We start from the raw sequence: 13,221 nt of genomic DNA on the forward strand, positions 1-13,221 counted from the left end.
GTTATTAAATAAACTGTGCTGCTTCTGTTGTTCTGATTTATCCTAGGTGTGACTGTTAAGTATAGTCAGATTGACTAAATTAACAAACATCGAGAGTCCTTTCCCTGAAATTGTAACATTTAAAGATGCACATTACAAACCTGTTTCCAAGGAATTCTTCATTGCAAAACATACAAGTGCCATGAAAACTGGTATCATTTCGTTCTTGCTGCTGCTGTTCCAGAATTTCTTTCTGTAGAGTAAAAACAGACTTACGATAGTATCTTTCATAAATGCATAGTTAGCTAATGAAATATGTCATAATGTAACTGGAAGGAAACTGGAGTGGAAGCACAAAGGGATTACATGAAAGCTGACAATACTTCAAATCTCTCCATTCTCATTCTTACATCTCACAAAGTCTGTGCCATTAAATGCCTACCCAACACTCCACTTAGGCAGCTATGTAAGAAACTCAAAGTCAACAAGCTGTTCCTGTTCTTCTCTCTTTCTGTCTCCTTTCTTATCTTCATTCTAAAACCAAACACCTAGAGGAATCTTTGACTTGCTCCTTTCTCTGATTTCTGTTTAGTTTGTAATGAACTTTTGATCCATTTTTCACTCTTTAATGTTACTGTTCTCCACTGCAATCCAGGTCTCAGTCAATCACTTTGGAATTACTACAAACAAGTTTGCCTCCTGTAGGTCTTCCTGATTTCAGTCCTTTGTCCTTTACTTACCTGCTAGAAATTTTTTTCTTGAACATCGTTTTTGTGTGCAACTTGTTAACCTTTCCAGCTCAAATAATTTAAAATACACTTTGCTATGTCTTGCTCTAATCAGGGTTGTTCCACACATGATCTTGTCTTAATGTAGTGTTATTTTCTTTTGCCTTTTCGTTTCTACCAATATTACCTGTTCACTGAGGATCAGGATGGATTTCTGACTGTAGAATAAGAGCTAAGAACTCAAGCTCTGAAACAGACTGAGAATTCCAATAGGGCTCTCAGTTGTACTTTGTATTTTATTTAGCCTCCTTAACTCTGTTTTCTCATTTTTAAGTTAAAACAAAAAATATCTCAGCACATACAAAGCAAGGGCTATCACACCAGACCCATGAAACGGGTCGTCGGATATGGACTGGCACCCATATGGGATCCTGGCACATGCAAGGCGAGGACTTTAGCTGCTAGGTCACCGTGTCGGGCTGAGTAGGACTACTTTTATAACCATGAGTGAAGGCTTCCTTATCTACTATTTCTATTTTCTATCCTTTTTTTAGTCTTTTTATCTCCCTTTGCTCCCTTTTTCAGAAAAGCTCAGCCTGGGATAGAATTAATTATAGCATACAACTGAAGTGAATAGAACATATGAGGAAAAACTCCAGAGAAAGCACCACGAAGATGTGCACATCCAACGAGGCACCATTACTTTTCTAAAAAAATCTCTTGTTGGGCTAAATGCAGGTTTTACCCGCAGCTTTACAGACTAGGAAGAGGAAGTAAACGCCACAGATGATATATACTTGAACTTCTCAAAGTAGTTGATAAATTCAGAGAGAATTTTCATTGAAAAACTGTCCTGGACTAAAACCACAGTTGTAAGAATACAAGATAAGCTAACATACTAGGCTATGCGTTATAACAACAGGCTGCGTATCTGTCTAATTGGTATCAAATGTCAAGCATGCTAGCAAAGGGGTGAGTGCAGAGTCTTTTTTCTCTATCCATAAACTGGAAAGAGCAAATATTAACGGGACAGTATATAGCAGCTGGCATTCAACAGAGTCAGCAAATTGTCATATAGGTAAAAAATGAAACTGAACTCAACTGGAAATTATAAAGATCAGCAAATTTCACTGAGGATAATTCAAAAAATGTTTGTTTAGGTAAGAATCTATACACAGGAAAGCAAAATACCTGCTTAAAAAGGGTAAGTCCAGTGAAAATAATTTGCATTAACACAAGAAGGTCAAGCTAAGATTGGTATTATTAATTACAGATAGAGCAAAAGCATTTCACAGACAGTGATAGGAACAGATTTACAATAAGTTTCATTGTTTAAAGGATATGTGACTGGATATGAGAGAAAGCAGTATACTCCTCAGGCTCCTTCCTAACTTAACCTAAGCCCAGCAGTCCACAGAACCAAGCAGGAGCTCACAGTCTTGGACTAACAATGGTCTCCTGCAACGCAGAACGCAAGTTTTCCTACTGAAGTTATGACAGTGACACAAACACCCCACAGAAAGGTAGAAGATTTAGCTAGTTCTCTTGCTTTTATTTCTAGAAATACAGATGAGTTCAGCAGTATTTCAGATTGCTTCATTGCCATCTTCACCTTGCTTTGATAAGTTTTCGAGCTGCACAGTGTAGCAGGGGATCAGGCCTCCTTTGTGCACCCGCATGGGTTGCTGGTACTACAGGTGACAGTTTAACTACAGACACCCTAGCACTGGTGTCTGCAATGTACTTTACAAGGAACATTCCAAAAACGTAAAGGCATGATTTTTCCTTTCATTTCTTCCTTTATATAACAGTTACTTGCAAAAAAAAATTCATGTTTCTCAGCATTGTATGAGATGATGAAATATTAAACTTCATGTGAATATCCAGAATTGTTATATACAAGAAAAGATCATCCATGTCAATGACTAAAGAAAGACACCAAGACAGGCAAACAAAACAGGGACACATTTCTTACTGGATTGGTGATATGCTCCCCCAAATTCACAAGATTAGATCTTAACTAACATCTCAAGAAAGTCACCAGTGCATCCTACCCTTTCTGAAACTGCAGTGCGAAAGGCACCAGCCATCTGCTCGCTGCAAAGGCAGTGTTTTCCTTCTACTCTGAGTCTCAGTCAAGTAGCTTTTGAAGAGCAAGGAAGAGACAGAACATCTAAAAATGAGAGGAGAAAGTGGAGTTTAACTGTTTACAGGAAAGAGATCATCACACTGCACAAAGAAAAGTCACGGTGCAGATCTAAAAGAAGATAAAAGTGTTAAGCACAGGAGAAATGAGAACACCAAATTCCTATTTATAACAAAATAAAGATCTAAAAGAATCTAGCTTAGGCAAGAGAAAGACTTTGAAAAACTGCACAGTTAGCTCTAAGAGACTGCAAAGTACCCATCTTTTCAATGGAAGAAGGAGCCATCGGCAACTCCTGGCTCAGTACTTTGTTTCCTGCCTAAGGAAATATTTTCCTGGTAAACTCAGTCAGGCATAGCACCATGTCTCACTAAATATAGAGAAAAATCTGAAAATACACTATCTTCAGCAGCTTAGGGCAAAAGGAATCAGAAATCCCGTTTACTAATGACCAAAGAAAGTAAGGAGGAAGATTTTCTTAAAAAGTTTCACAATGAAAACAAAACATTATTTACATGTGTACTTATAACCTATTTAGCCATTTTTATCAAATGTCCAAAAAAATGTCAGTTTAGAAAATGTCACATTTGCTTAGGAGTGAGACTGATTCTGATCTAAGAAGATTGATACAATCAGGAGAGAATGGTGCTTGGGGTGGAAATAGGATTCAGAGTTGCTTTCCTATGACACACAACTTTGGCAGGTGCATGTGTCTTAATATCTTTAACTTGTTTTTTTCTCATGTAATCAATAACAGTGTTTTACAGATCTTACAGAGTCAATATATACGTAAAAATGTCATGTAAATTTCTGGGTCTTGTTGAAAGAGTACCAAGTGGTAAATGTTAGGATTACCACCTTTTTTTTTTTTTAAAGACTGCTTTTATTTTTTGGTAAAAGATTAAAATCACCCAATGATCATTGCCGTGGTCTCTGTTCAACTGCTAACAGCACTGTTACAGTCAATGAGAAATATCTTGTGTATAGGGCAATAGTGACTGTAGATGCATATTACAATTTCCATTGTGCTACAAAGCTAGAAATTATATAACAAAAGGACACATGTTTACTTGGCCTTTCCCTTTAAGGTAATCTGATATGCAATAATTTATTCCTTTAGTAAGTCTCTAAAATCTACCAAGTGGCACAAGGAAGAAAAATCTTTTCAGTGGGAGATATGTAATTCCATTTTGTTACTTTATTGTTAAGGGAGGTGAGATACATGAGGCAGCATTAAGGCAAAAAAAAAAAAAAAACCCCACAGTTTCTCTCCTGTGGATCATATTGCTATATAGGTTAAATTTTTCATGAATTATTTATAATTGTCATGAATGTCATCTAAAGTTGACATTTATAACAGTGATTTGAAAAAAAATCCTTCCATACAAAATTACATGGATACTTTCCTTTTCTCAATGTTCTCTTATCTTGCTACTGAGAACTTATGAGTACCACATGTTTCCTCCTTGAGGCAAAGCAAAAAACAAATTATTTTATGGGCAAGCCTCAGAGAAGCCATAAAAATGACTATGACAGTATTAACTCTTAAAAAAGGTATCTATTAAGGAAGAAAAAGACCTTAAAAAAAAAACTAGCTATAATTTAAAAGCCAGACAAAATAGTAGGTTAATAGAACCTAGAAGAGGTGGTTAATTTTGACAGGTTATATCTGGGAAACAATGCCTTAGGGGTGTGTATTGCCACAGGTGACAATACGGATGGCATGACTGGTTGATGAGGTATTGTCCTGAGAGGATCTAACGATCGAGCCAACGTGGGATAAGCAGCTCCACAAAGGCCCAGCCCGCTGCCCGTTTCATCCACTGTGTGTTATTTGTGTTTAAGACAATGTCTGTTCTAAGACTTATATCTGTAGAATAAACTGAACACCTAGCAACTGAAAAAGAAGGCGAGACACGGGAATCACTGGGATATGTAACTGGAATATATAAAAAATAACTGGAAATGCACTCTGAGCCTAGAAAAGCTTAAAAATACATGATAAATAATACTATATGCTTTTGAAGAACAGAATAAAATCAGTTGCTACTTATCTGCTAGTATTACAATTCTGGAGGCACTGTCACCAGACTATAGAGATGAATCTGTAGATAAGAAAAGCTCTTAGGATTGCAAAGAAAGATATGGACTTGGGACTCAACTGACAGGACTTTACAAATGATTTAGGTACAGGGAGAGGAAAAGGAATATATTAAAGATGACTACTCTAGAAATTTCCAGAGTGATTAGGAGAATGGCAGCGTCATTATATAAGAAACGGCAGGTTTAGTTATTAGACGGGAAGTCCACACGGCAAAGCAGAACATACGGAAGTCCAGCTGTGGGGGGTCAGACGTCAGCCAGGAGAAAGCTGTGGCTGAAGCCAGTCAAGGGACACTTAGTGACTGCCTAGTCTGCACTAGCACCACCACTCACGCTGGGAGCAGGGCCATGGTAGTTACGGACATGTCCGTCTTCCGCAGAGGATAAAACTTTTGGAAACCTAATAACCTGGTCACTGTAGATCAAGGCTGTTGTGAGCAAGACCAAGAAAACACATGAAACTACAAATTATGAATCAGTGCCATAAAATAGGACAGTAAGTTGAGCTTTGTTTTGGAGATTTCACAGGACACTGCTATAGGAAGAAGAGAAATTCAGGCCAGCTTCGGATTTGTGATACAAGAAAATCATAATTTGGGGCCCAGCATGATACCCTGCTGACCAAAGACCTCGCCTTGAACGCAAAGCGATCCCAGTTGGGGCACTGGTTCTAATCCTGGAAGCCCCGCTTCCCATCCAGCTCCCTGCTTGTGGCCTGGGAAAGCAGTAGAGATGGCCAAAAGCTTTGGGACCCTGCACCTGCCCGGAAGAGGCTCTGGGCTCCTGGCTTCGGAACAGTGCAGCTCCAACCCTTGTGGCCGCTTGGGGACTGAATCCACAGATGGAGGATCTTCCTCTCTGTCTCTTTTCCTCCTGTATATCTGACTTACCAAAAAAAAATTTTTTTTAAAAAAGAAAGGAAAACCATGTTTCTTACATGTAAACTGGCATTTAACAATATTCTCTTACTGGGAGAAAATTATCAACTGGGACAAGAACAAATAAAGTATGTTTCAAAGAACCTTTTCAAATTATGTGACTATACTAACAGCATTTATTTTCCCTGTAAATGTCTTGAAAGTAGTGCAAACATTTAAATCATATCCCTTACCCCTAATAAATTAAGCTAAGTCTAATGATACAAGGAATATGCAGTAAGAAGCCACTAAGGAATAAATAAGTCACTTTTAGTTAAGTCAAGATTAAATTACAATAATCATTGGAAAATGAATACTTTTATGCAAATTTAAAGACTTAACCAATAATTTCTGATTTGCTTATCAAAATGAAAAATGCCGGTGATATGTGTTGTTATGAAGATTAAATATGCTGTTTTCAAGCTAGGTTGCTTATGATTGAAGCTGAAAATGAGATAGGCTACCGTGTTGATTAAACCGTATGCTTAATTCATAAAGGGGGATAAAAGAAATGCTGGAGTACAGCACATTCTAGGGAAGAGAAGAAAAAAAAGGTTAATCAATTCAACTCAATTTTAGCTGAGGGCATTTTTCCACAACCACTGAACCCTAGCATGTGTCAGGGAGCTAAAATTACACTAAAATGTGTAAGCTCTGTTGTTATTTTAGAGATATTGCAGGAAGCAAACAAATCCAAAAATTCTCTCTGCATTTTTAACATGAAATGTTTTTTCACTTTTAGTCAAGTGTATACTTTTATTTTTTCCGTTGTTTGAGTTTCCATAATAAATAGCGAGAAAGAGAAAAAAAAACCTATAAGCAAAAAAAAAAAAAAAAAAAAAAAAGATTCTGTAGGGCTTTCCGATTGACTCCGTAAAGCAGCTCTTACCAGTTTCTGCCTTTGAAGCTCTTCTCTAAGAATTCTATCTTCCGGTAGAGCGTCGCACAACAAAAAATAATGGTCTTGTTCTTCTGTTGAGAGATGGAGGAAATAAATGAGAAAACAGCTACTTGGGATTTTCTTCTGGGAATGTTTATTCATATCGAGTGTGTATGTTTGTATACAACTGCGAAGATAACTTTTGGTAAGTTTTGTTTTGGCTTTTTTTTCAAGTTAGGCAAAATAAGCGTAGATATTTAATTTTAGCTATCACGGAAGTGAAAGCAATTTTAAGAACCTGAGATTATTCCTTTAAATTTTCTGACGGCAGAGAAAAGATCATAGTCAAGCTATGCACTTACCAGGTGGAGCTGTGGAATTGATTCTTATCACTGTACAGAAATCTGTGACAGGCTGTTCGGCGAACCTCTTCCTCCAATACAAGACATAGCTGAAAACAATGTGAAAGAAAGGACGGCAAGACAAGACTAAGCATATTATTTTATTTAGAATAAGAGCATTATATATGAACCTTTAATTACTCCAAAGCAACAAATCAAATGTTATCTGGAAACTGCTAGTACATTTTTGAACAGAAAGGCCATGCATTGCATTGTAGGAACGTGTAATAAATATTTAATGAAATGAAATTACCCTGTAATGGCATGAAAAAGATTAACTCTGCCATTTCCAAGCTTAATAAATAGATATCTAAGATACTTTGAATTCTTCTTATGTGATAATGAAGTTTTCTGAAATAACATCTAAGTTTAAATGTCAGCTGTAACAATGATTAAATAGGTTCATAGTACATTCTCCAACAAAGAGAAAGTTGATTGGTATCTTATATATCAAAAGACATAGATCAGAAGAACAATGGAATGAGAAATTATTTTAAATTCACTGTCATTAGATTCAAAATTCCCATACATCTACACTGTAGCTGAACAAAAAGGTGAAATCAGTATTTGGAAAAATAGCTCGGCTTACAATTCTTATGTCTAATGAGCAGCGTATGAGGTAGGTTCCTAAACTGCTTAAAATTAAAATGAAGTTCTAACATGCAGACCTGTATGCCACTGGAAAAGTCAGTGAGGTGGCAGGATTCAGTGAGCTGTTCATCTTTCTACCTATGTGGCAAGATTCCTATTGACAACTGCAAGCTCATTCATCAAAGCTACCAAAATGGGGCATTGCCAGGAACACCCAATTCTATGCTTTCACAGCAAACCACACTAAGGCAGTAATGACCATGATGTTATTTTTACAGAGAATCTTTCCAATTTCTAACCAACCACGACATGAGCATAGCTAATCCTCTACAGGTGTTTAAAGGAAGCTCTTTCCTCTGGACAAGTACAGAAATTTTAATCTGGGAGAAAAGAAATAATTGTATCTATTGTTTGTCTGCTGGAATGAATCATTCTAGGTCCAGTGTTCCTGTCTTAGAGCTGAACTCACTTAGTGCTCTGGCTGTAAGGGCGAGGTTTCACACAAAAACAACACTTCTGGGGCTGCGGTTGTAACATAGTGGATAAAACTGCAGCCGGCAATGCGAACATCCCATCACGGTGCTGGCGCATGTTTTGGCTGCCCCACTTCCTATTTAGATCCCTGCTAATAGGCCAGGAAAGGCAACAGAAGATGACCCAAGTGCTTGGGGCCCTGTCATCCCCATGGGTGACCTGGACGAAGCTCGCTCTGTGTTCCTAGCTTCAGCCTGGCCCAGGGCTGGTTGTTGTAGTCATCTGTGGAACAGTGGGCTGGTGGATGGAAAATCTCTTTCTGTCTCTTCCTTTTTCCTCTCTGTAATAAATAAATCTAACAACAGTAATAAAAAGGACATCTTCCGTAGCTCTACTGTGTGCAGTTTTCAAACATTCAGTTCTTTTTTTTTCCCCTCTAACTCTTCCTCAGCCCACCTTGATTACTGAACTCAACAGATGTTTACTCAGACTCTTTAGACAGCCACGGCCTCTTGAGTGATTCAGTTTTTTTTGTTTGTTTCTGGTTTTCAGTCGCATCATAGTACTTACGCTGAAAACTGCTTTTAACAAAATGTTTTTGGCTGGAAAGGCTCCTAGGAGCTCTGTTTGCAATCACTATCTCTTGGTGGCCTATAACCAAGTCTATTCTGGCCTTCTGGAAGGATGCTCTCACAATGTCTTTGGTCTAAACCATGAAAAGAGCATTAATTTCATGGATGCCAGCAATCTCATGGATTGTGGCAAAAGAACTCTTATGTGCTTGCTGGAAAGTGGGACTATTTCCACAGGTGGAATAGTGGTACTGTCAATGCAACACGCACATTCAAGAAAAAGAGAAAGATAAAAAAACCTTTATAAGGCATTTCATGGAGTACATTTTTTTTTCCTTTAAATCTCAGGAGAAACCTGAAAAAGAATGGGAATTTGTATAGGGATGCTATTCTATAACAGGTCATTGTGGTTTCTGAATTTAAATGCTTTTATGGACAGAAACAAAACTTACCTTTGGAAATCAGCAACCAATTTGACATCAGCTATGACAATCTTATGCTCAATAATCATGTGCTTCAAAAGTTTGTCTTGTTCAGCCACAAGAAAATGTTCTTCACAGAAAATACAAGGCACAGATGGAGAACCTTTTAAAATGGTGGTGCCACCTGGACTTTCTGGCAGGGAAAGCGGCTCCAGGATACAATCCTTACTGTCTGTGAAAAAGACATGTAAAAAGAAAAAAGAAAAAGAAAAATTGAAATAAACTCTTTAGATGAAAACTTTGTAGACTCCTGCATTAAAAGGATCCTGAAGATATTTGCACATCTCCAGAAAGAAAAATACATAGTGTTGAGACGATGCTTTATTATCATTTTAAACAGTCTCTCCATCCCAGGGGCAGTATTGCAAAGCAGCGCAAACCCCATTTGCTTGCTTGAATGGGGAAACCCATTCGTCAAGGCAGCTGTTCAAGCCTTCTCCTTGGATTCTGGCCAATGGCAGCAATTCTGAGGGTCCTTGGGGGGGGGGGGCTACAACACGCTGCGCTGGTCTCTAAGGCCCAATTGTGACCTATGGCTGAGACACGGACACCAAGGAAACGAAAAGGTATATATTGAAGAGACAGACGATGCCAGGCCGATTTTTTTTCATGCCATTTCTTGTCACACTTGCAAACTCTTTGCTGCTTTGGTTTATTTGTCAAGTACAAACAAGACAGCTCTCACATCAGAATGACTCGGCATGTACTGATTCAGATGGCAAATTCCTATGTTGACATATGTCTACCTTTGCTTATTACATAATCTGTATCACAATTCCAGCCTTTGTGAACAAAGCAGCAGAGGTTCAAGGACTGGATACATGTGGAAAACATCTTTGCTTGCTGTAATATTCCTGCTCCTAACATTACCTTCTGTTTAGTTAAGACTTGATAGACTTGAAGCCTTTTGGATCTATGATTCTATCATCTATGATTTTAAGTCTTCAAACTACAGCAAGATGTGTCATGAGTCCTCTCCAAGGTCTGCCATGGTGGAAGCCTGGATCTACCACTGTACTCCAGCTGTTACGTAGATAGTAACCAGGAAAACAAGGCAACATCTCTGGCACTCACAAAACTACAGGGAATCTTTTTCAGAAAGAGAGATAGCTATTTTAGAAACACTCTTTGAAATGAACTCAATTTCAGTTCTTTAGGTAAATTTCTTTTTGTCCTGTTAAAGCACCAGGAACTGAAAACCTGAATCGGTTGTGCATATACTGCTCATAGTGTCCTAAGAATGAGATATGTGATACTAAAGTACAACATTTATTCACTCATTCAAGAAAAACCAATGGAGTATTTACATGGTACTCATATTTTCTGTACCATGGTGTGCAAGACATGGTTCTTATTGACAGGTTAGAATTCATGCAATTGTTTGAAGGCACAAATAAGTTAAAAAGATGAAGACACATAGGTAGAGAATGCACAGGTTTACGAGCAGCAGGATGGGGAAGGCACCTAACTGAGCATAGTGGGAAGCTGTCTGATAGTCGAGGTCCTCCAATACATCACTCATCCATATTCTCTGCTCAGGCTGCAGTATGTCAAATCAAACTGTTCATCTCTGCTTCTAAAATTACTTCCCAGGGTCAGGGCAGAGAAGCTAAACACAGGAGGGTACACATGGTATCAAGGAGTCGTGCACTTTGGAAGCACTATTAACAAAATTGGTGTTTTCAATTATTCTATTTGCCCAATCAGACAGCAGAATCAAGGAGTTTTGGAATTCTACAGTTCTTTAGATGTAGGTCTAAGTGTGTCTGAATTTAAGCTCTTGTGTAAAGAACAGGATAAGGGAAAGTGAGGTAAGTATTGTATGTCTGTCCAGCTACATCCACAGCTACCTCTCTATGCATGGGCCTTGCTCTAATATGTTCACTGGTAATTAATGGTGTAAAAATTATACTGAGTACTTTTGTTTACACTGAGTTCTAAGAGGACAACAAATATTGCTGAGTGCTAAAAAACAGATGTTTTACCCAACTGGGAACTTTTCAATTCTTTTTTCATTGTTCATGTAAGGCTAGTCTTCAGTAAACAAGGACAGAGTGGTATGCTGAATGTACAGTCACTAACCACTCCATCAAAGGGAGTTTCTAAAGGATACACTCAAGATACAATCTCTAGATTTCACCACATGTAGGCTACCAGTGCAGTAGCCTAAATGCTAAATGCTCTCCTTGCATGACAGTGCATCCCATATGGGCACCGGTTCATGGTCTGGCTGCTCCACTTCCCACCCACTTTCTGTGTGTGCTGGGAAAACTACAGAGGATGACCCAAAGCCTTTGGACCCTGCACCCACATGGGAGACCCGGAAGAGGCCCCTGGCTCCTGGTTTTGGATTGGCTCAGCTCCAGCCACTGCTGGCCATTTGGGGAGTGAACAAGAGGATGGAAGATCTTTTTGTCTTTCTTTCTGTAAACCCTACTTTTCAATAAAAATAAATAAATCTTTTAAAAAATTACTGAATCTTACTGTACTGAGAAAATGCATTTTTTACCAAGTATTTACTAAACTGCTATGTGGGAATTAAGGATTTACAGAGGGATCACCTGGGACTGTGAACATCCTTACCTTGTAAGACAATGTGAATATTTTCAAACTCAGGGAAAGGGATATAAATTATGTGACAGAGTCTTGTGGCAAAGTTTGGTAATGTTTTGTCCTAAAATGAGTTTACAAATACTAAATGCAGAGCTGGCAATATACAGATTATTCCCAGTTAGCACAAGTATCCATATCTTATCACTTAATAAGATGACACATGTAGAAATATATAATCCTTGCTACAAAGACCTTGAGCTCTAACAGGCAAAAGGAAGCCAATCACATCTAGTCCCTTTCAGCAGAGGAAAGCATCTTGGAAATTCTGCATTGGCCCAAATTCATTTTGCATATGTGTTATGAATTAACAGCAACAAATTATCTGCTCTAGTTCTCACTTTGAATAGCAAGTCTCCTCAAATGAACTATAAAATATCCCTAGGAAGCTGAGTTTTTGAGGTGATTCTATCATGAGCATTAACAGTTTAATTGACTGTGGGTAAAATCTTCAAAATATTCCATTATTCTAAAACTCAAAGGTTAATGTGCATGAATAATATGGAGATTTTGGATGCAATGCGGATCCTGATACGGTTAAGTGTGGTGGCCATGAAAACACACTATTCAAATCTCCTGCTGCAATCAGCTCAAATATTACAACTTCCCTGAAAATGAGGCTCCCACAGGCTGCTCTGGGTCAGACAGAGGAATGATAAGCAACTCTAAAGCTCAACAGCAAAAAACCAAATCACTAGATATTTTCCTTTTTTTTTTGGTAAATGGTCACAGGACTCAAGCCATACACATGGATAACATTTTTATGTAAAGAAATTTAAAATAATTGATCTGGAAAACAGAAGACAAAGAATCCCAATATTACCTCATATCTGCTAAGATGGCAAGTACTGATGAGGATGTGGAGAATGGAAGCAGTAGAGCTTGGAATGTTGTGGAATACAGAGAGAGAGAGAGCACTGGGTAAGCCAGTTGAGAGTCCACCTTAAGGATTTTGATTGCTGAATTAAACAATCGTATAGTATCCTTTTCAATAATTAATAGTCTCATAATAGAAAAATCTAAGGGATTAGAGCATAAAAATCAATAATTTATCTCCTAGTCCTTGTACATGAAATAGAATCTTTCCTAAAATTAAGCAAAGTCTTAGCAGATTTAACATAGTTTAACTGTCTGACCACAGTTTTACAAGTTTGTTTCTCTAAGATGTAATTTTCAAACTGTAGTTCACTTTCAGGTAAAAGGCTCTGCTAGATACTAGGGAAAAAAATAAGAATCAATGTGTCCCAGCCCAAATCTTTCACCTGAAGGGAGGCGGGCCATGTTTACAAACACAACTAACACAGCTTAGACTCTCGGAGGCACCAGGGAAGACAACAG

General features: G+C 38.0%; 1 protein-coding gene across 3 annotated transcripts in view; it reads right to left on the reverse strand.

The window, feature by feature from the left end:
• Window positions 1–13,221, reverse strand: part of ZNF277 (zinc finger protein 277) — a 64,891-nt gene that overhangs the window by 12,374 nt on the left and 39,296 nt on the right. For all 3 annotated transcript variants that reach the window (XM_041002538.1, XM_041002536.1, XM_041002537.1), the window contains 4 exons: window positions 9,244–9,445; window positions 7,116–7,204; window positions 6,763–6,845; window positions 141–232 (listed from right to left, as the gene is read on the reverse strand). In XM_041002538.1, the coding sequence (XP_040858472.1) occupies window positions 141–232; window positions 6,763–6,845; window positions 7,116–7,204; window positions 9,244–9,445 (466 nt within the window). The remainder of the gene's footprint in view (window positions 1–140; window positions 233–6,762; window positions 6,846–7,115; window positions 7,205–9,243; window positions 9,446–13,221) is intronic.

The sequence above is a fragment of the Ochotona curzoniae genome, unplaced genomic scaffold (genome assembly GCF_017591425.1).
Source record: "Ochotona curzoniae isolate NIBS_2020 unplaced genomic scaffold, NIBS_Ocur_1.0 scaffold_2476, whole genome shotgun sequence".
Taxonomy (NCBI): Eukaryota; Metazoa; Chordata; class Mammalia; order Lagomorpha; family Ochotonidae; genus Ochotona; species Ochotona curzoniae.